The 24,523-nt window shown below is 41.7% G+C and overlaps 2 protein-coding genes across 4 annotated transcripts in view; both read left to right on the forward strand.

Annotated features, from left to right (window-relative positions):
* Positions 1–24,523, forward strand: part of LOC131948491 (regulating synaptic membrane exocytosis protein 1) — a 112,522-nt gene continuing 87,999 nt past the window's right edge. For all 3 annotated transcript variants that reach the window (XM_059310082.1, XM_059310083.1, XM_059310084.1), the window contains exon 1: positions 1–292. The gene's annotated coding sequence lies outside the window, so the exon portion shown is untranslated. The remainder of the gene's footprint in view (positions 293–24,523) is intronic.
* LOC131948435 (BUD13 homolog) lies at positions 8,832–14,093 on the forward strand. The gene is made up of 2 exons (XM_059310043.1): positions 8,832–8,863; positions 13,706–14,093. Exons 1-2 carry the CDS (start codon positions 8,832–8,834, stop codon positions 14,091–14,093), a joined length of 420 nt encoding a protein of 139 aa, XP_059166026.1.

The following is a 24,523-nucleotide window of genomic DNA, read 5'->3' on the forward strand; positions in this document are numbered from 1 at the left end:
AACGCGACATGCGCCCAGGTTTTATTGCCTCTCGCGCAAGAAATTTATTTAACCACGCGTTTTTGGAGCAGCGGAAACGAGGCATATCGAGTTAATTTCAAGAGGAAAAAAAAAACATTGAGTGAAAAAAAAATGGAGGTAACTCTCGTGGATTACTTCCCTTAGTTGATACGTGATCTCTAACAGCCTGCGAAGGCTGAGCTAAAAAAAAACACAATCGATCAAGTCATTGAAAACTAAAGCTCGGCCATAAACATGGATTAGTACACGCCGAGAGGAGAAACTCATAAAGGTAAGTTATATTTAGATTTTCATTCTCTAGCGGAGTGTGGGGGACGCTGTTTACCGCTTGTAGCCCTCAATAAAAGCTCGCTGTTTGATGGTGCTGGGTGCTTGATGGGGCGATTAGGTAAACATGTGAACTGATGGGGAAAATATAAGTCGTTTATGGAAACATCATGTGAAGTTGATGTTAGAAATATCTGTCGTTTATGGAAATGTGAAATTGTTGTTAGAAATATCTGTCATTTATGGAAACATGTGAAATTGATGTTAGAAATATCTGTCGTTTATGGAAACATCATTTGTAATAAATGTTAGAAATATCTGTCATTTATGGAAACATCATTTCAAATTGATGTTAAATGTCATATGAAAACATTTGAAATAAATGTTAGAATATATGGCATTTATGGAAACATGGTTTGAAATGAATGTTAGAAATATCTGTCATATAAGGAAACATCATTTGAAATTGATTTTAAGTAATATCTATCATTTATGGAAATATCAGGGGTTGTAGACGTGAACCTCACGATGTCTTGATAAAAATAGTCATAGTAGCGGAGAGGGGGTCGTCCTCACTCATTTAGACATCCACATCTCCTAGCGTTCATATTTGTCGTCGACTTATTAAGTGATATGAAGCTACATTCTGTGGGATGGTCACTTCTACCTGGATGTAGTAAGGTAGTCACTGCTACCTATATGTAATATGGCAGTCATTGCTACCTGTATGTAGCAAGGTAGTCAATGCTACCTGTATGTAAGAAAGTAGTTACTGCTACCTGTATGTAAGAAAGTAGTCACTGCTACCTGTACAATACCTTTAAAATAGTTCTGCAATTTCTCAATAAAATTCATTTATGACTGCAGCTTTACGCATTTTCCACCGTGAGATGGTCTTACTCATTGCATAGCATTCATTTATGGCTTCAGCTAAACGCTACTCTCAAACGTGAGATGGTCTGGGTTTCGTATGTCGTACCACTACGTACTGGGAGGGGAGGGGGCGGTAGGTAGTTTTGGATCAATGCAGCAATGTAAGTAGCTCAATAAAGGATGCGAGTCACGTGTCTCCCGTCTGTTTACCTCCAGCTGATTCCGCTGGATTTTATATTACAACAAGACATCCATCATGATGTGTGTAGAATGTATCAATGATGTTTCTACGATGTGTCTAAGATGGTCTATGGTGTGTCTACGATTGTCTGTGATGTGTCTACGATTGTCTATAATGTGTCTACGATGGTCTATGATGTGTCTAAGATACACTCTCAGCACACTTGTAAAGCATCGCAGGAAAGACTTGTTGTCCAGAAAATATGCGCAATGCTATTAAGGCCGAATTAACAAATCGATCAAAGTACAAAATAACATCACTAGACCAACATCACTAGACCAACATCACTAGACCAACATCACTAGACCAACATCACTAGACCAACATCACTAGACCAACATCACTAGACCAACATCACTAGACCAACATCACTAGACCAACATCACTAGACCAACATCACTAGACCAACATCACTAGACCAACATCACTAGACCAACATCACTAGACCAACATCACTAGACCAACATCACTAGACCAACATCACTAGACCAACATCACTAGACCAACATCACTAGACCAACATCACTAGACCAACATCACTAGACCAACATCACTAGACCAACATCACTAGACCAACATCACTAGACCAACATCACTAGACCAACATCACTAGACCAACATCACTAGACCAACATCACTAGACCAACATCACTAGACCAACAATAACATCACTAGACCAACATCACTAGACCAACATCACTAGACCAACATCACTAGACCAACATCACTAGACCAACATCACTAGACCAACATCACTAGACCAACATCACTAGACCAACATCACTAGACCAACAATATCATCACTAGACCAACATCACTAGACCAACATCACTAGACCAACAATATCATCACTAGACCAACAACATCATCACTAGACCAACATCATTAGACCAACAGTAACATGACAAGACCAAACTAGACCTGACGACAACCACAGAAGATGGACGGACAACTTTGGATAACACTACAGCGACGGGTGCTAATGCGACGGAAATTGATATAAATAAATAAAAACTGCTCTTTGACTTGTCGGACAAACACAGCCCATTAGGCAAATAAATGACAGCATTGTTAGGTAATTAAATCTAATTACACGTGTTTGGGGTGTCACGTGTGAAGAATGGGTGTGGGGCATTGTGTGAGTTGTGTGGGTTGTGTGGGGCATTGTGTGAGGTGTGTGGGGCATTGTGTGAGTTGTGTGGGGCATTGTGTGAGTTGTGTGGGGCATTGTGTGAGTTGTGTGGGGCATTGTGTGAGTTGTGTGGGGCATTGTGTGAGTTGTGTGGGGCATTGTGTGACGTGTGTTGGGCATTGTATGAGTTTTGTGGGGCATTGTGTGAGTTGTGTGGGGCATTGTGTGAGGTGTGTGGGGCATTGTGTGAGGTGTGTGGGGCATTGTGTGAGTTGTGTGAGTTGTGTGGGGCATTGTATGAGTTGTGCGGGGCATTGTGTGAGTTGTGTGGGGCATTGTGTGAGTTGTGTGGGGCATTGTGTGAGTTGTGTGGGGCATTGTGTGAGTTGTGTGGGGCATTGTGTGAGTTGTGTGGGCCATTGTGGGACAATGTGTGAGTTGTGTGGGGCATTGTGTGAGTTGTGTGGGGCATTGTGTGAGTTGTGTGGGACATTGTGTGAGTTGTGTGGGACATTGTGTGAGTTGTGTGGGGCATTGTGTTGAGCATTGTGTGAGTTGTGTGGGGAATTGTGTGAGTTGTGTGGGGCATTGTGTGAGGTGTGTGGGGCATTGTGTGAGTTACATGGGGCATTGTGTGAGTTGTGTGGGACATTGTGTGAGTTGTATGGGGCATTGTGTGAGTTGTGTGGGGCATTGTGTGGAATCGTGTGAGTTGTGTGGGGCATTGTGTGAGGTGTGTGGGGCATTGTGTGAGGTGTGTGGGGCATTGTGTGAGTTGTGTGGGGCATTGTGTGAGTTGTGTGGGATATTGTGTGAGGTGTGTGGGGCATTGTGTGAGGTGTGTGGGGCATTGTGTGAGTTGTGTGGGATATTGTGTGAGTTGTGTGGGGCATTGTGTGAGGTGTGTGGGGCATTGTGTGAGTTGTGTGGGGCATTGTGTGAGTTGTGTGGGGCATTGTGTGAGTTGTGTGGGGCATTGTGTGAGTTGTGTGGGGCATTGTGTGAGTTGTGTGGGGGCATTGTGTGAGTTGTGTGGGGCATTGTGTGAGTTGTGTGGGGCATTGTGTGAGTTGTGTGGGATATGGTGTGAGGTGTGTGGGGCATTGTGTGAGGTGTGTGGGGCATTGTGTGAGTTGTGTGGGGCATTGTGTGAGTTGTGTGGGATATGGTGTGAGGTGTGTGGGGCATTGTGTGAGGTGTGTGGGGCATTGTGTGAGTTGTGTGGGGCATTGTGTGAGTTGTGTGGGGCATTGTGTGAGTTGTGTGTGGCATTGTGTGAGTTGTGTGGGGCATTGTGTGAGTTGTGTGAGGTATGTCTGTGACTTCTCTGGCACAAACATAATTTTAAATATGACCTCATTTTTTACTCTACATTAAAGAAAAAGAAACATTTTTTTTTTCAAAACAAGCTCTTATGTAAATAATACACTAAAAAGGACAAAATAACTATTATTTAAATAACTGTTTAGAAAAGCGGTGGTCACTTTATTATCTATTGGATACCTTTACTATTATACAGTAAGAGACCCGCGCTTTCCTTTATTTAAATAGTATTTAATATTTAAAGAAAAACGTTTATTTTCTCCTTCTTAGTGCATTATTATAAAAAAACTTGTTATCAAAACGCATTTAAAGCATGTTTTCCCCAGTATTTTAAATTTTTTTATGCAATAGAGTTTCATGGCCAATTGCGCACCAAATGAACATGAAATTTCGCCCCTAACAGTGAGGGATAATAGTTGGACCCCTACTTTATTTAGTACACTTTAATTAATTTATTCTTAATTAAATAGGCATCCAATTAAGTCAAATTTGATCTCAGATTGCATTGTCATCGGATCTTGACCATAATGCCAAGTTTGAAATGAATCGGTCACTTAGAAGTGCTCGAAATTTCGCTCGCCAGTTTTAATCTGTGACGGACGAAGACCAACAGACGGAGGACGGAAGTTAAATAAAAGCTTGTAATAAAAAGGTAGAATAATTTTTAAATTCCTGGTCTTGAAAGAATTCTAAAACTACAGATTCTAGTTACAGTTGCTTTAAAAAATTTCAACAGTAGCCTACACCGGCCTGTAATTCAACTCCAATACATAATAAATGAATAATCCTAGACGCCCAACGATAATTAATCTCTTGTCATTATTCTCTAAAATTTCAAAAGATAATTAATCTTAGGTCATTATTCTCCGAGACGACAAATGACAAGTCCTTGAGAGGAAATATTTGTTTTGGCCTTTGGCACTTTTCATTGAAACTCATGCTAGTTCTTATGTTTGTATCATTTGTGCCACCCACCAAGTGGAGTTTGCTGTATCCACCAAGTGGAGTTTGTACCATCCACCAAGTGGAGTTTGTGCCATCCACCAAGTGGAGTTTGTGCCATCCACCTTGTGGAATTTGTGCCATCCACCTTGTGGAATTTGTGCCATCCACCAAGTGGAGTTTGTGCCATCCACCAAGTTGAGTTTGTGCCATCCACCCAGTGGAGTTTGCTGTATCCACCAAGTGGAGTTTGTGCCATTCACAAGTGGAGTTTGCTGTATCCACCAAGTGGAGCTTGTGCCATCCACCATGTGGAGTTTGTGCTATCCACCACGTGGAGTTTGTGCCATCCACCAAGTTGAGAGTTGCGATATAAGCAGCAAGAAATGTCCAATGTTATTGTAACACGACAGGGAACATCTGCACACAAACATCCATCGATCTGTAGTGGTGGATACAATAGGCGGGGACCACACAAACAGCCATCGATCTGTAGTGGTGGATACAATAGGCGGGGACCACACAAACAGCCATCTGTAGTGGTGGATACAATAGGCGGGGACCACACAAACAGCCATCGATCTGTAGTGGTGGATACAATAGGCGGGGACCACACAAACAGCCATCGATCTGTAGTGGTGGATACAATAGGCGGGGACCACACAAACAGCCATCGATCTGTAGTGGTGGATACAATAGGCGGGGACCACACAAACAGCCATCGATCTGTAGTGGTGGATACAATAGGCGGGGACCACACAAACAGCCATCGATCTGTAGTGATGGATACAAAAGGCGGGGACCACACAAACAGCCATCGATCTGTAGTGGTGGATACAATAGGCGGGGACCACACAAACAGCCATCGATCTGTAGTGGTGGATACAATAGGCGGGGACCACACAAACATCCATCGATCTGTAGTGGTGGATACAATAGGCGGGGACCACACAAACAGCCATCGATCTGTAGTGGTGGATACAATAGGCGGGGACCACACAAACAGCCATCGATCTGTAGTGGTGGATACAATAGGCGGGGACCACACAAACAGCCATCTGTAGTGGTGGATACAATAGGCGGGGACCACACAAACAGCCATCGATCTGTAGTGGTGGATACAATAGGCGGGGACCACACAAACAGCCATCGATCTGTAGTGGTGGATACAATAGGCGGGGACCACACAAACAGCCATCTGTAGTGGTGGATACAATAGGCGGGGACCACACAAACAGCCATCGATCTGTAGTGGTGGATACAATAGGCGGGGACCACACAAACAGCCATCTGTAGTGGTGGATACAATAGGCGGGGACCACACAAACAGCCATCGATCTGTAGTGGTGGATACAATAGGCGGGGACCACACAAACAGCCATCTGTAGTGGTGGATACAATAGGCGGGGACCACACAAACAGCCATCGATCTGTAGTGGTGGATACAATAGGCGGGGACCACACAAACAGCCATCTGTAGTGGTGGATACAATAGGCGGGGACCACACAAACAGCCATCTGTAGTGGTGGATACAATAGGCGGGGACCACACAAACAGCCATCGATTTGTAGTGGTGGATACAATAGGCGGGGACCACACAAACAGCCATCGATTTGTAGTGGTGGATACAATAGGCGGGGACCACACAAACAACATACAGACCGGTGATTTCACTGTAAGAAAACACAAAGGGAGAGAACTGTACGCCGAGGTAAATAGGAGTTATCGTTCGTGTCTTGTATTTTTTTTGTGTATACTGAAAATCGTGTTGTGTTGTATGCATTGATTGTTATAGAAAATATGAATGGTCTTCTAACTGATGACGTAGGTCGCACGTGCTGAGTACTAGTAGCAGAAAGGAGTGAGCACGTTTTTAAAGAAAAAGTTTATTAGGATAGATTCAACTAATCAAATAAAATCCACATTTTTGAAACGGTTTTATTAGCCATTGATAGAATTATTTTCTTTTTTCTGCCTGATCATCAAATACACGTAAATTGTTTTTCTTTCTCAAGGACTAAAAGCCGTATAATTATAAAAGTTACTTCAGCCTTATTCTGTAAGACGTTTTATTGATATGGCTGGTGACATAACCGTAGTCCTACATCTTATTGGTGAAACATACGCATGCAAGACTTAAGTGGTGATACACGTTTGGCCCTACACTTGAGTAGTGATACAACTTTGATGGTTGTCACTGTGATGGTTGTCACTGTGATGGTTGTTAATGTGATGGTTGAAACTGTGATGGTTGTTAATGTGATGGTTGTCACTATGATGGTTGTCACTATGATGGTTGTCACTGTACTGTGATGGTTGTCATTGTGATGGTTGTTAATGTGATGGTTGTCACTGTACTGTGATGGTTGTCACTGTGATGGTTGACACCGTGATGGTTGACACTGTGATGGTTGACACTGTGATGGTTGTTAATGTGATGGTTGTCACTGTACTGTGATGGTTGTCACTGTGATGGTTGACACCGTGATGGTTGACACTGTGATGGTTGACACCGTGATGGTTGTCACTGCGATGGTTGTCACTGTGATGGTTGTCATGGTGAAAGATGACACTGTGATGGTTGTAACTGTGATGGTTGTCACTGCGATGGTTGTCACTGTGATGGTTGTCATGGTGAAAGATGACACTGTGATGGTTGTAACTGTGATGGTTGTCACTGTGATGGTTGTCATAGTACTTTGATGGTTGTCACTGTGATGGTTGTCACTGTACTGTGATGGTTGTCACTGTACTGTGATGGTTGTCACTGTACTGTGATGGTTGTCACTGTACTGTGATGGTTGTCACTGTACTGTGATGGTTGTCACTGTACTGTGATGGTTGTCACTGTACTGTGATGGTTGTAACTGTGATGGTTGTAACTGTGATGGTTGACACTATGAAACAAACCTCAGCTAACATCTCTTAGAGTTTAGCAACACACACACACACACGCTGATAACACACACACACACGTATTTTAGCGCACGGCCAACACCTTTTAATGCTTTCTTTAGCTTTAACCAATCATGTCAAATAAAAAATCATTAAGCTTTTATACTCTAAAAATAGTAAAGTTGACCTTAAGAGCTAAGCAAATTTTCACAGCTTTTCAATTGGCTGAGCATTGGTTACCCACCATAAGTCTGCGATTGAGTTCAATTCTTTTATATTGACAAATTACTTTAAAAATATAAGCTACTAGAAAGAACCTTTTTAGTTTCAATTATTTGACATGGAGCTAGCGATGGTATACACATAAGCAATAAAGGGGCAGCAACTCAAAAATCAATTAGGAAACATGCCATTAGTAGTTAGCGGAGGTAATAGAAAGCAGTGTTCTCTATCACAACGGTGTAAACTAGCATGCTACCCCTGTCTAATTTGAGACCGATTTAGCGACATTTTTGTCAATATCGTCAATACGCCAGCCTGCGAAAAAATCACTTTGACATTTCGCAACTTTTCATTTCGCCCTGCGGTTTTATAACTACATAGGTAAATTCAAATTGTAATTAGAAATTTGTCTGAAAGTGAGCTAATTATGCAGCTATATTTGGTCGTTCAATTGTGTATGTAGGTATATGAGAGTTGTCTATGTGTGTATGTATGCATATGTGTGTGTTGGTAAGGCGGTGATGATAATTGTTCTAGCAACGCCCCCCCTCCCCAATAATGATGCACATGCGTCTGTTGAGAACTAGATTGAAATCTCTTCAAACTGGAAGGAAAAATTGTTTATTATTATGAGTTGGTTTGCCTCGCGAGCTAAATCTGGCCAGCAAACAATTTTCCACCCCGGCATACAACACTTGGACGTGTGCCTTCATTACATCAATTCTCTCCACAGATAGCTCTGGTCTGCGAATGCGAGAAATTGCCGCGTAAATTGATTCACCATTTGCCTACATCAAACTAGCGGTAAAATGATTCACCATTTGCCTACATCAAATTGCGTTAAAATGATTCACCATTTGCCTACACCAAATTGCGTTAAAATGATTCACTATTTTCCTACATCAAACTCGTAAATGGATTCAGCATTTGCCTACATCAAACTGCGGTAAATTGATTCACCATTTGCCTACATCAAACTAGAGGTAAAATGATTCACCATTTGCCTACATCAAACTAGCGGTAAAATGATTCACCATTTGCCTACATCAAACTAACGGTAAAATGATTCACCATTTGCCTACATCAAATTGGTAAATAAATTCACTATTTGCGTATATCAAATTGCGTTAAATTGATTCAGCATTTGCCTACACCAAATTGCGTTAAATGGATTCAGCATTTGCCTACATCAAACTGCGGTAAATTGATTCACCATTTGCCTACATCAAACTAGAGGTAAAATGATTCACCATTTGCCTACATCAAACTAGCGGTAAAATGATTCACCATTTGCCTACATCAAACTAACGGTAAAATGATTCACCATTTGCCTACATCAAACTGGTAAATAAATTCACTATTTGCGTATATCAAATTGCGTTAAATTGATTCAGCATTTGCCTACACCAAATTGCGTTAAATGGATTCAGCATTTGCCTACATCAAACTGCGGTAAATTGATTCACCATTTGCCTACATCAAACTAGAGGTAAAATGATTCACCATTTGCCTACATCAAACTAGCGGTAAAATGATTCACCATTTGCCTACATCAAACTAACGGTAAAATGATTCACTATTTGCCTACATCAAACTGGTAAATAAATTCACTATTTGCGTATATCAAATTGCGTTAAATTGATTCAGCATTTGCCTACACCAAATTGCGTTAAATGGATTCAGCATTTGCCTACATCAAACTGCGGTAAATTGATTCACCATTTGCCTACATCAAACTAGAGGTAAAATGATTCACCATTTGCCTACATCAAACTAGCGGTAAAATGATTCACCATTTGCCTACATCAAACTAACGGTAAAATGATTCACCATTTGCCTACATCAAACTGGTAAATAAATTCACTATTTGCGTATATCAAATTGCGTTAAATTGATTCAGCATTTGCCTACACCAAATTGCGTTAAATGGATTCAGCATTTGCCTACATCAAACTGCGGTAAATCGATTCACCATTTGCCTACATCAAACTAGAGGTAAAATGATTCACCATTTGCCTACATCAAACTAGCGGTAAAATGATTCACCATTTGCCTACATCAAACTAACGGTAAAATGATTCACCATTTGCCTACATCAAACTGGTAAATAAATTCACTATTTGCGTATATCAAATTGCGTTAAATTGATTCACCATTTGCCTACATCAAACTGCGGTAAAATGATTCACCATTTGCCTACACCATGTTGTCGGTGTTGTCTTGAATAGGTTGCCGTCAGCCTCACTGGTAGGTGCTACATCTCCTCGGGTAACTGGGAATTTCTGGATTTCTCATTAAAGGGGAGATCATCTATTGAATTATCTTTTAAACATTTATTTCTATCCATTTTGGAGATTTACTGCAATATACCATGGCATTACAGTTTGACGTGACACTACATATTGACGTGACACCCCTAGTTTGACGTGACACTACATCTTGACGTGCCTGTCCAGTTTGACGTGACACAACAATTCAACGTGCCACTACATATTGATGTGACACCCCTTGTTTCACGTGATACTACAGTTTGACCTGACAGTACAATTCAACGTGAAAGCCCAATGTACAGGCCACTACAGGGTGATACCACTACCAGACCCCAAACCACAAAAGATTTCTTGTTTAGCACGAATTGTGTTCAGTCGTACCGTGTGTACCAGGCCTAACACGTTCATCGCCCAGATTCACTGTGTGGGCTTATCACTTTATTCGTTACTCAACTCATCCAGGCTTATTGTGAACAGTGTTTCTTCCAGACTTTTTTCTCCGGGGGGGGGGGGGGCACTTGAAATCTTCGGGGGGGGCGGTAAACTTTCTTCGGGGGGGTGGGGGGCGGACACTGTTAAAAGTATATATTTTCTATATAAATTATATAAATTTCATTTCGTTCGGGGGGGGGGGGGCGGTAAAAATTTTTCGGGGGGGGGGGGGGGGGTCTTCGCCCCCCCGAAGAGATGCCTGGAAGAAACTCTGATTGTGAAGATAGAAGAAATATTTATTTATACTTCGTTTATGCTGTACACATGTATTTCTATCGACCCAGTACACATTACCAGTTGTACATTTCTTGTACACTTCACACAGCCGTTCTAGTAGACTATGTACAGATACTTGAGACCTGAATCTATCACTGTTTCATACCAACCGCAGCAAACAGGGTCACATATGGACCCGTTTCTTAATAATTGGGGCTTCTATTTATAGCCGGTGCTGGAACCTTCTAGCTAATATCATTAATGTCCAGCACGAGTAGGCGGACAGTGACCTTGACCCGCGCGTGGTATCACCGGAAGTCAGCGAGAAACGGAAGCTGGTAAAAGCTTGATAACAATTGGATGGGTCGCTTCACCAGTCTCTTACACATGGGTCTTGGCATTTCTGTCAGCTTGCCTTATCTCTTACACATGGGTCTTGGCATTTCTGTCAGCTTGCCTTAGCTCTTACACACGGGTCTTGGCATTTCTGTCAGCTTGCCTTAGCTCTTACACATGGGTCTTGGCATTTCTGTCAGCTTGCCTTAGCTCTTACACATGGGTCTTGGCATTTCTGTCAGCTTGCTTTAGCTCGTACACATGGGTCTTGGCATTTCTGTCAGCTTGCCTTAGCTCTTACACACGGGTCTTGGCATTTCTGTCAGCTTGCCTTAGCTCTTACACATGGGTCTTGGCATTTCTGTCAGCTTGCCTTAGCTCTTACACACGGGTCTTGGCATTTCTGTCAGCTTGCCTTAGCTCTTACACATGGGTATCGGCATTTCTGTCAGCTTGCCTTAGCTCTTTCGCTCTTATGCCAAGTGTATATACATACATTATTTTATATATATATATATATATATATATATATATATATATATATATATATATATATATATATATATATATATATATATACGTTTCTATGCTTGTTAATGCTGCCTGCTAACAAATGTATGTATGTATGTGTGACCAGCCTACCCTGTCAAGTCCTGCTGTACCGACGTCAGGTAGTGATCGCGAAAACCTGACTACCTGTGATGTACCTTCTGTTGGACTTACCTCTCGCGTCTGTATATCAACTGCTGCTAATTTGTGGCCAAACGACGACCAGATTTGTGCGTGCATCAGTGTGTACGATCGTGCGACATTTGCTTATAAGTGAGTTTAAGTATCGATTCTCTTCGTGTTTGTAAGTGAAAAGATAAAGAAAAATCGATTCCGCCCTTGCTTAAAATAGATTAGTGTATAACTTTTTTAAACATCGGAGACAACGCAGGCAGGATTCAAACTACAACCCATCCGGGTTGTCCTACACAACAACCACCGGGTTGTCCATCCAGTCACCGGGTTGTCCTACACAACATCCAGTCACCGGGTTGTCCTACATAACACACAGTCACCGGGTTGTCCTACATAACATCCAGTCACCGGGTTGTCCTACATAACATCCACCGGGTTGTCCTACATAACATCCAGTCACCGGGTTGTCCTACCCAACAGCCATCGGGTTGTCCTACTCAAAATCCGGTTACTGGGTTGTCTTACATAACATCCAGTCATAGGGTTGTCCAACACAGCAACCACCAGGTTGCCTTACACAACATCCAGTCACCAGGTTGTCCTACACAACATCTAGTCACAGGGTTGTCCTACACAACAACCACCTGGTTGTCCTACACAACTAACATCCAGTCACAGGGTTGTCCTACACAACATCTAGTCACAGGGTTGTCCTACACAACAACCACCTGGTTGTCCTACACAACTAACATCCAGTCACAGGGTTGTCCTACACAACATCTAGTCACAGGGTTGTCCTACACAACAACCACCTGGTTGTCCTACACAACATCCTGTTACTGGGCTGTCTTACACATCCAGCCACTGGGTTGTCACCGGGTTGTCCCACACAACATCCAGTCATCGGGTTGTCCTACACAACAACAACCGGGTTGCCCTACACAACATCCAGTCACCGGGTTGTCCTACACAACATCCAGTCATCGGGTTGTCCTACATAACATCCAGTCACCGGGTTGTCCAACACAGCAACCAGCAGGTTGCCTTACACAACATCCAGTCACCGGGTTGTCCTACACAACATCCAGTCATCGGGTTGTCCTACACAACATCTAGTCACAGGGTTGTCCTACACAACAACCACCTGGTTGTCCTACATAACATCCAGTCACCGGGTTGTCCTACATAACATCCACCGGGTTGCCTTACACAACATCCAGTCATCGGGTTGTCCTACACAACATCCAGTCACCGGGTTGTCCTACATAACATCCACCGGGTTGTTTTACACAACATCCAGCCATCGGGTTGTCCTACACAACATCCAGTCACCGGGTTGTCACCGGGTTGCCATATACAACATCCAGTCACCGGGTTGTCCTACACAACATCCAGTCACCGGGTTGTCCTACACAACATCCAGTCACCGGGTTGTCCTACACAACATCCAGTCACCGGGTTGTCCTACATAACATCCACCGGGTTGTCCTACACAACATCCAGTCATCGGGTTGTCCTACATAACATCCAGTCACCGGGTTGTCCTACATAACAACCATTCACAGGGTTGTACTACACAACACCCAGTCACAGGGTTGTCCTACATAACATCCAGTCATCGGGTTGTCACCTGGTTGTCCTACACAACAACCCATCCGATAACCTAAATGAAGTTTGGAACCTACATGACGCCGATTGTGTGGGCACAATTGGATCGTCAGAACAATCACCTGACCACACGACCACACGGCCACACAACAACCAGACTGACTCCCAGACTCCACCACCAGACTCCACCACCAGACTCCACCACCAGACTCCACCACCAGACTCCACCACCAGACTCCACCACTAGACTCCACCACTAGACTCCACCACCAGACTCCACCACCAGACTCCACCACCAGACTCCACCACCAGACTCCACCACCAGACTCCACCAATAGACTCCACCACCAGACTCCACCACCAGACTCCACCACCAGACTCCACCACCAGACTCCACCACCAGACTCCACCACCATACTCCACCACCAGACTCCACCACCAGACTCCACCACCAGACTCCACCACCAGACTCCACCACCAGACTCCACCACCAGACTCCACCACCAGACTCCATTACCAGACACCAACACCACTCCACCACCAGACACCACCACCAGACTCCACCACTAGACTCCTCCACCAGACTCCACCACCAGACTCCACCACCAGACTCCACCACTAGACTCCACCACCAGACTCCATTCACCAGACTCCACCACCAGACTCCACCACCAGACTCCACCACCAGACTCCATTACCAGACACCAACACGACTCCACCACCAGACACCACCACCAGACTCCACCACCAGACTACACCACCAGACTCCACCACCAGACTCCATTACCAGACACCAACACCACTCCACCACCAGACACCACCACCAGACTCCACCACCAGACTACACCACCAGACACCAACACCACTCCACCACCAGACACCACCACGAAACTCCACCACCAGACTCCCCGCCCACACAGAACACCTACACCCAGCACGACCTAGTCCACTAAGACGCCTACTTCATGTATTTTCCCACGTTTTCTTTAACTTGCTTTCTCTGTTTGTGTGTTTGTCTTTCCAATCAAATCTTGCGATCGAAATTTCTGGCACTTCCCAGTTAGCTAGCGCGCTGAAATTTTCAGGGAAGCTTTCTTTTGGATGACCATTGAATATTCAATTGTTATTATTACTAAATTGATCAATGGAAACATTTTATTGAGCATTTTAGACCGCTATATAATCTATATATATAATTCTCCTCTGCTAGCCATTAGAAAAAAAACCAGCGACGCGTACCTCGCGCGCAGTGAAGCGAACGATCACATGTCGCCACAGGCTTAGGGGCAGAGAATTTAGCTTGAACCGAGTTTAAACTTACAGGAGGTAGGCCAGTTTGGGGGAGACGATATGGTCGAGTGGTTGGGCACACGATTGCTATCCCACTCGACACGGGTTCAAATCTATGTGTTCTAGTCAGTAACGTATTCAAACAACGAGTTTTTTACGAGTTGTCTTTTTACGAGTTGTCTTTTTACGAGTTGTCTTTTTACGAGTTGTCTTCGTTTACCCAAAAAAAGTGAAAAGATAAAATCGATAGCAAGATTTTAATGCAAACAAACAGACAAAGACTAAAAAGTAGAAAATAATAATCATTAAAAAAGTTTTAAAAAACCCACGTTTTCTGATTGAACTAAAAAGTAGAAAATAAATGCTATAGGCCCTACATCACAATAATGCAAGCGATCACTCTACTATAAGCGAGCAAAAACGTGGGGCGCCGTGATTTTCTTACAGTTTCTAATACTGTTGACTCTCTACAAGCTCCCTAATAAAAGTCAATAGTATTATCTAATCAATAGTAATATAACTTTTACTTCGGCGCCCCACGTTTTTGATCGCTTATAGTAGAGTGATCGCTTGCATTATTGTGATGTAGGGCCTATAGCATTTATTTTCTACTTTTTAGTTCAATCAGAAAACGTGGGTTTTTTAAAACTTTTTTAATGATTATTATTAACCTTTAAGATATGAGCAACGCCGAGTTTAAATCTCTCCTCTAAATCCACATTAACTACTTATTAAGCAGACAATCAACCTGACCATGTTTTCATTAAGTCAAGTCTGGTGTGTTGAGTGTTCCAGCCCTAGTCAACCCCCCCCCCCCATGACTTTATTATGACTTGATTCCATTTTTAGTTTTTTTATATTCATATAAAAATTGTAAAAACAATCTCGTTAAAATTCACAATCCGTTTTTTACCAATTAGAAGCACGGTCCCTTGAGCATAAATAAATAGCTCATGCGTGTAATGCTTTTAAAAACATTTAGCTGGTGTTGATTGTAGGGCTGTAGTGTTGATTGTAATGTTAGTTGTAATGTTGTAGTGTTGATTGTAGTATTTTAGTGTTGATTGTAATTTTGATTGCTTTGATTGTAGTATTGTAGTGTTGATTGCAATTTTGATTTTAGTGTTGTAGTGTTGATTGTAGTGTTGTAGTGTTGATTGTAATGTTGATTGTAGTGTTGTACTGTTGATTGTAATGTTGATTGTAGTGTTGTAATGTTGATTGTAGTGTTGATTCATTGAGAGGGAACTAGGATTTATAACATTTTAAAAATTTGTTTAAAATTGAATGTTTGAAATACACCATTAAAATAAATGTAGAAAATAATCTGACCATTAGCTGGCAAAGCAACAATTGTAAAAATAAAATGATGAAACCAACGAATCTTAAGCTCCGCCCACACAGAAAGATTGAGTCACGTGATTGAGTGTTTACTTGGCGTGACCTCACCGACAGGACCACAATGCCCGGGGGTCACCGCGCTGACCTACAGTACGATCAAACTTTGTTTCTTGATTTTAAATTGATTTTTATGCACCCCCCCCCCCCTCTCTTTCACTGTTAGGGTTCATAAGAAAGGGAGATGTTTTTACAAAGCGCGTCGATTCGAGATTGCTTTATTTTTTCATCATCCAAACCTTGTAGTGCTTTAAAATACAACGAGCCGACGCGAGGCGTAAAGCCGCTATTTAGTTGTTTTATTTTCTACTTTTCAGTAATTCATAATTTGTGAATTCGACATTACCAATGCTGCCACTGAAAATATTTGCTTTAAAACACTATCAGTTGGTCGTTAAGGACGAAACCCCCCCTCCTTTCCCCCAACCCCAACCCCTACCCCACCAACCCCCCCCCCCTTCCCCCCTCCCCCCCCTTAGAAAGCAAACTCCTCTTCGTTACCTTCCCTAAGTTTAAAATCGTTTCAAACTACATTATCTGCCCTTAATAGCCGTCACTAAACCCGGCTCTACGATTGTAAACATTTAGCTTGAACCACAGCTCACCAGACTTCCTAGAGAGGAAGAGAGGGGACTGCAAGGCGCGCTTACAGCTTGTTTTCTAACGTCTACAAGAAGAGAATTATATATAAAGAAAGATGTTGTGCGACCTAAGGTTTGGAGTGGCTTTGGGCAAAAGACATTAATGAATGAAGTTTCCTTTTGTGTGATGTCGCGATGGTAAAGGTCAATCCGAGGTCACATTGGGTGGGGAGGGGGGATTCTTGCCAGCTTAAGGCCTTTTGGCTGTTCGATTTCTTAATGAATGTGCATCTCCCCCCCATACACACACACACACACACTATTCTTCACACCAATTGCACAACTTATTATTCACTACAACCGCATCCCACCCACCTCACACAAGCCCACACCTAACTCAACCTCTGCTCTGTTGCTGACCAAATACACTGACCTATGACCTATAGTTCTATTGGCTGAGATGGCAGCTAGTTCTGTTTAAACAATGTTTGCTAAATGAGAGCAATTAAAAGATTTAAAAAGGTCATCTTACGGTTTTTGTTCAATTTCCACTTCAACTAAGCATGCATATTTTACAACCATTGTGCTCCATTCGCCAACCATTGATGTCAGTGATAAAGTCAGTCATGTGACACACCTAGGCTGTCCTGGTCTGATATGAACAGGTCGAAGTCAACAAACAAAAACCATCCACATCACTGCGTCACTCCATCGCCGCAACATCTGCACACTTTTATACAACCATACCACCACACCACCACACCACCACATCTCCACACTTTTATACAACCATACCACCACACCACCACATCTCCACACTTTTATACAACCATACCACCACACCACCACACTTTTATACAACCATACCACCACACCACCACACTTCACACCTTTATACAACCAAACCACCACACCACCACAATTTATACAACCATATCACCACCCCACATCTCCACACCTTTATACAACCATACCACCACACCACCAAACCCCAGAAACACATCACCACACCACACAACACCACACCACCAATCACCACACATCACCACACCACCACACCACCCACACACATTGTCCATGTTAGAAAACAAACCACTAGACCGATGTTTTTGTTTTATACACAGCTTTTGAAATCTTCTTTGTGGGCTGACAGTGAAAACTTTTTTCTAATTATCATAAAAGGGCGGCAACTTTTATCGTCACATTATTCTGATGAAACCTTAACGGTCGGGTTAATTTTTCTCACGTTAAAATCTGAATTTCGTTTCTACTTGATAAATTAACTAGACGAATGTTCCGTTAGAACTGTTCCCTACAAAAAGATGAGAGAAAAAAAAATCGCTTTTTTGAAGGAAAAATCATTATGAAAGTAATTATTGTAAAAGCTCTTTTCAAATCTATGAATATAAGACTAATTATCTGGCAAGTGTTTTTCTGTATTGCGGGTTATAAAAGCTGTCGTGTATTACAGAGTTATAAAAACTGTGCTGTATTTGAATTTACAAACTGTTCTCCAATTTTTAAAAGCTGCTGTATACTTGTGACAAAAGCTGTTGTATATGTGTGACAAAAGCTGTTGTATACGTGTGACAAAAGCTGTTGTATTGTGTGACAAAAGCTGTTGTATACGTGTGACAAAAGCTGTTGTATATGTGTAACAAAAGATGTTGTATATATCGCAAAAGCTGTTGTATACGTGTGACAAAAGCTGTTGTATACGTGTGACAAAAGCTGTTGTATACGTGTGACAAAATATGTTGTATACGTGTGACAAAAGCTGTTGTATATGTGTGACAAAAGATGTTGTATACGTGTGACAAAAGCTGTTATATATGTGTATCAAAAGCTGTTGTATATGTGTGACAAAAGATGTTGTATACGTGTGACAAAAGCTGTTATATATGTGTATCAAAAGCTGTTGTATATGTGTGACAAAAGCTGTTATATATGTGTATCAAAAGCTGTTGTATATGTGTAACAAAAGCTGTTGTATGCGTGTAACAAAAACTGTTGTATATGTAATAAAAGCTGTTGTATACGTGTGACAAAAGCTGTTGTATATGTGTGACAAAAGCTGTTGTATATGTGTGACAAAAGCTGTTGTATACGTGTGACAAAAGCTGTTGTATATGTGTAACAAAAGATGTTGTATATATCGCAAAAGCTGTTGTATACGTGTGACAAAAGCTGTTGTATACGTGTGACAAAAGCTGTTGTATATGTGTGACAAAAGCTGTTGTATACGTGTGACAAAAGCTGTTGTATACGTGTGACAAAAGCTGTTGTATATGTGTGACAAAAGCTGTTGTATACGTGTGACAAAAGCTGTTGTATATGTGTGACAAAAGCTGTTGTATACGTGTGACAAAAGCTGTTGTATATGTGTGACAAAAGCTGTTGTATATGTGTAACAAAAGCTGTTGTGTATGTGTGACAAAAGCTGTTGTATATGTGCAACAAAAGCTGTTCTACAGCGATCGCATTCGACCGGTACACAACCCGCCACGTAATTAGCAACGACGCAGTGTTGTAACGCTAATTACTGGGCTAGACCTGCTCTCTGCCGCTGTGGATGCCGGGACGTATTCCTAGATCTACAGCCACTAATTACTGCTATTCACACAACTTCCATCCTGATATATTATTGGCTTATCGGGAAAAAAACTGCTCTATATTTAATTTAGCTCTCCGCGTTTGAAGAATACGTTAGTTGATGAGTTATGGGAATTTCCTGTTTTATTTATAGCTTTTTTTTTTGCATTTTCGTTTTAGCCATGCAATAATACTTTAATGACGTCATGATCTGTAGATCTCGTAGAATGGTCATGGAGCGATGCCAATGTCACGGTCAAATAGTGCAAGCTGGACAATCAGATTCTACATCCGGTTTGATGAAGTCAGTGTGTAGTGTGAAAGGTTTTTTGTGGAAAGATGCCCCCCCCCCCCCCTTCCCCCCAAGTTAACCAACTTTAAGATCCTTGCCTGGAATATGTTACCAACACCATCCATTAAGTATAACGTGTCACCATCTTTAGCGCCATATGGCCCGTTGACTACGATTCCAGTTTGCTTTTATTTCTGTGTATGCTCCATAGATTTAGTCTACCCAAGTACAATCTGCAAGGCAGCAGTTGTTTGATTCTAATTTTTTTTTTATCCTAGAGGGGTTACTGTCACCATACACCATCCATCTCGACCACTCCCCCTCCCTTGACTGCGTACGTGTATGAGCAGAAATTCTGACCACGTAACGTCTCCCCCCCCCCCTCGCTCCCACCGACCTCAGCAAATCACATCTAGGATTCAGGACGTCCTTTACAGCTTAAAGCTTTTGTTGTGTAAGAATATGCTTACAGCATACATCATTGTGAGCCACCTAACTTTTAGCATACATCATCTCAAACCCCCTAACTTTTAGCATACATCATTCTGAGCTCCCTAACTTTTAGCATACATCATTGTGAGCCACCTAACTTTTAGCATACATCATCTCAAACCCCCTAACTTTTAGCATACATCATTCTGAGCCACCTAACTTTTAGCATACATCATCCTGAGCCACCTAACTTTTAGCATACATCATCTCAAACCCCCTAACTTATGTAGCAGCATGACGCTTGCAGCATAGAATATTTTCCCGAGTAGGACGCGACTCACAATTAGTTGTGGATTATCTCGTATAGGTCCTTCAGTGACAAGTTGTGGATTATCTCGTATAGGTCCTTCAGTGACAAGTTGTGGATTATCTCGTATAGGTCTTTTAGTGACAAGTTGTGGATTATCTTGTGTAGGTCCTTCAGAGACAAGTTGTGGATTATCTTGTGTAGGCCCTTTAGTGACAAGTTGTGGATTATCTTGTGTATGTCCTTCAGAGACAAGTTGTGGATTATCTTGTGTAGGTCCTTTAGAGACAAGTTGTGGATTATCTTGTGTATGTCCTTCAGAGACAAGTTGTGGATTATCTTGTGTAGGTCCTTCAGAGACAAGTTGTGGATTATCTTGTGTAGGTCCTTCAGAGACAAGTTGTGGATTATCTTGTGTAGGTCCTTCAGTGACAAGTTGTGGATTATCTTGTGTAGGTCCTTCAGTGACAAGTTGCGGATTATCTTGTGTAGGTCCTTCAGTGACAAGTTGTGGATTATCTTGTGTAGGTCCTTCAGTGACAAGTTGCGGATTATCTTGTGTAGGTCCTTCAGTGACAAGTTGTGGATTATACACAGCCCACACAATGAACATCAACTCATCTCAGTTCCCTCCCTTATACACAGCCCACACAATGAACATCAACTCATCTTAGTTCCCTCCCTTATACACAGCCCACACAATGAACATCAACTCATCTTAGTTCCCCCCCTTATACACAGCCCACACAATGAACATCAACTCATCTTAGTTCCCTCCCTTATACACAGCCCACACAATGAACATCAACTCATCTTAGTTCCCTCCCTTATACACAGCCCACACAATGAACATCAACTCATCTTAGTTCCCCCCCTTATACACAGCCCACACAATGAACATCAACTCATCTTAGTTCCCTCCCTTATACACAGCCCACACAATGAACATCAACTCATCTTAGTTCCCCCCCCTTATACACAGCCCACACAATGAACATCAACTCATCTTGGTTCCCTCCCTTATACACAGCCCACACAATGAACATCAACTCATCTCAGTTCCCTCCCTTATACACAGCCCACACAATGAACATCAACTCATCTTAGTTCCCTCCCTTATACACAGCCCACACAATGAACATCAACTCATCTTAGTTCCCTCCCTTATACACAGCCCACACAATGAACATCAACTCAACTTGGTCATCTCCCTTCCTGACTCAGTGCAACATTAAACATACACAGACGTCACACAATCCGGCGACACAATATTTACAGTACGTACCTTCACACACATACACACACACACATACACACACACACATAAACACATCCCCACACATGTATACGTCCTGCAGTAAAATAATTCAGAATTCCTTTGTATACGGCCTCTAAGTGAGTACAGAATTCACTGAGAAACTTTAAGCCGCTTGAGACTTGAGCTAGGTATACACTCTAATGTTACAGCACTAGATGTCGGCGTTAGCGCCCTTGTTTGGAGTATTATCCCTTTTTACAAGTTAAACTACCCAACATGATGTATTAGGAATTTGGTGTATATGTTTAGAAACATTTTATTTAGATGAACCAATAAACGAGCCTACAATTCTACATACACTGTTTTTGTCTGAAGTTATTTCAACGTTTACAATCGTCACCAAGATGGCGTCTTAGGTGTCACTAGCTGTGACGTCACGATTGTCACACATACGATGTCACAATTGTTAACAGGCCATCAATGCCAATGCAAACACACACACACACACACACACACACACACACACACACACACACACACACACATACGCGCACGTCCAGACTGAGTGTGCAAGGAGGACTAATAACTCGTCTGAAACACAAGTCTTCCCCGTGTGATATTGTTAGAAACAGATGATACGAAGTCGTAAATGTTTTTGATGGGATCGATTTCACTAGCAAACATGATCTGATGTATCGATTGGTTATCGGACACCGCTCGCCACACGTGGTAGGGCGTGATCATGGGCGGTGTGGGGGTGGGGTGGTTTTATGAGAGCATATCACGTCAGGCGTCACGTCCAGTCACACCTCTCGTCACACTTCGTCACCTCCCCACACATCGTATCATCATCGTCACATTATGTCACAAGTAGTTTTTTTCACGTTCCGTCACATTTGCAAACATATAGGAACATTTTGGCACATCCTGCAACATAAGATGTCACTTTTTGTAATATATCGTCACGTCTTGTCACATCTCGTCACATCTCGTCACTTCTCGTCACTTCTTGTCACACCATGTCACATCTCGTCACACCTCGTCACATCTCGTCACTTCTCATTACATTTCGTTACCCTTACAGAGTGGCCACGCCCTCTTGCCCGTTTGTTACGTCACTTGATCTGCCCGTCACGTGTGACACACGTCATCCCAGTGCACGTGACTAGATGACACCCACCCCTGTACCCAGGGCCGGCGCTTCCTATAATGTGAACTAGGCGGTCGCCTAGGGCGCCATCCCTAGGGGGAGGGGGGGGGGCGAAAAGGTTTTATCGAAAAGTACCTAATAATTAATAACTTTTATAAAGGAGTAGCGATCTATTTCGGCACCCAGTATGAACTATCAATTTTGCATCTCCACCCCTAAATTAGGTCTATATAGGCCTATATTATTTCGTGATGGTGAAAATGCACCCCCCACACCCTAAGTTGGAAAGGTCGGGGCGCTTTTTATCAGTCACTTTGCCTTTTTAATTTGGTGTCATATAATTGATGTAGAAAACGATTAAATAAGTTCGTAATTTAAATTTCGAACATTTTAATGGCGCTTGTAAGTCTCGTTTTGAATTAGAAATCTGTCCTGGCGTATAGAGTGTTGTATTGTCACTTGTTTGGTAAGTTTTGATGAATCGTTTAGATTTGGGAGTAACGGCGGAAGGCTGTTGCTGATATGGTTTCGTAGGTATAAAGTATCTAAGTTTTAAAGTGTCGTATTTTTTATTTGGCTGTTTTGTAGTTGAAGGTCTAGTGGAATCTGATTGGTAGTAGAGGGATGAAGTATCGTAGTTCTGGACTTCGGGAGTATTAATTGTTGTGGTATTAAGGTAACGAATTATATTGACTTTTAAAGTGTAGTAGTAGGTCCAGTGAAATCGTTGTTGATTCGGAGTACCGATTGTAGAGCTTGGTGAAGTTAAGCGAGTTGGTGTCGTAGTTCTGGAGCATCGAGTCTAGTTATGTTTAGGTATCGAAGTTTGATACGTGTTGTGAATGTAGTAGAGTATATCGAGTAGTCGAGTTTATCGTAAGTTAGATGATTTCAATTCAGTACGGAACACACTACAAAGAAATGTAGTCGTTCTTTAGTTGAAAAATCTTTAGTTTTTTAGGAATCTATATTACCACTCTTAAAGTATTAATATATATTAAACAGGATGGAATTTATATTTAACCGTAAACTTTGTTTTTTCAAATTATAATTTTGTTTTACATTTAATCAGTGATTCTAGCAATGTCTAAAACAGTTACGTGTTTGATGTTTTGAAAGACATCCCTTTATTAAGGGGATCCATAATTTTATATTTTGATGAAAGGTGAAAAGTACAGTAAAATGTATGTCATCAAAATTGAATAGAAGTATGTTATAATAAAGCTACCATTTTAAGAATTTCAAACAAAACATACAGTTAAGTATTCAATAGGTCAAATATATTGTTTTAACAAGGTTACATAGCTAATATAAAAGATTTTTTATAAATATTACGTAATGCAATTTAGAGCGTTTTATTGTGTTTTTCAAACATGTCTTAGTTACACTTGATTAAATTAGCAATTCTAGTGAAAGTTATTTCCCTTGAATAAAATTTTGTTATTTGGATTTTCAAATGGGAGATAATTCGTTGCTTAACTTTACATTCATTTCAAAATCCTGTACCTTAGGCTGACCGCTTACATATAAACACAACTTTAATTTATTATTTGCTATTGTAAAAATTATATAGAGCTTAAGTTCTAAACAAAACAGTTTGGTAGGTTTTTTTTAGCATTATCAAGTTGAAAAACAAATACATCAGTAGCCGTTGTAGATTGCAATAGTTATGTTTGTATACATACAGTATTAGTCGTAAA

This window comes from Physella acuta, unplaced genomic scaffold, assembly GCF_028476545.2.
Source record: "Physella acuta isolate Inbredline_101_S28 unplaced genomic scaffold, ASM2847654v3 ptg000059l, whole genome shotgun sequence".
Classification (NCBI taxonomy): domain Eukaryota; kingdom Metazoa; phylum Mollusca; class Gastropoda; family Physidae; genus Physella; species Physella acuta.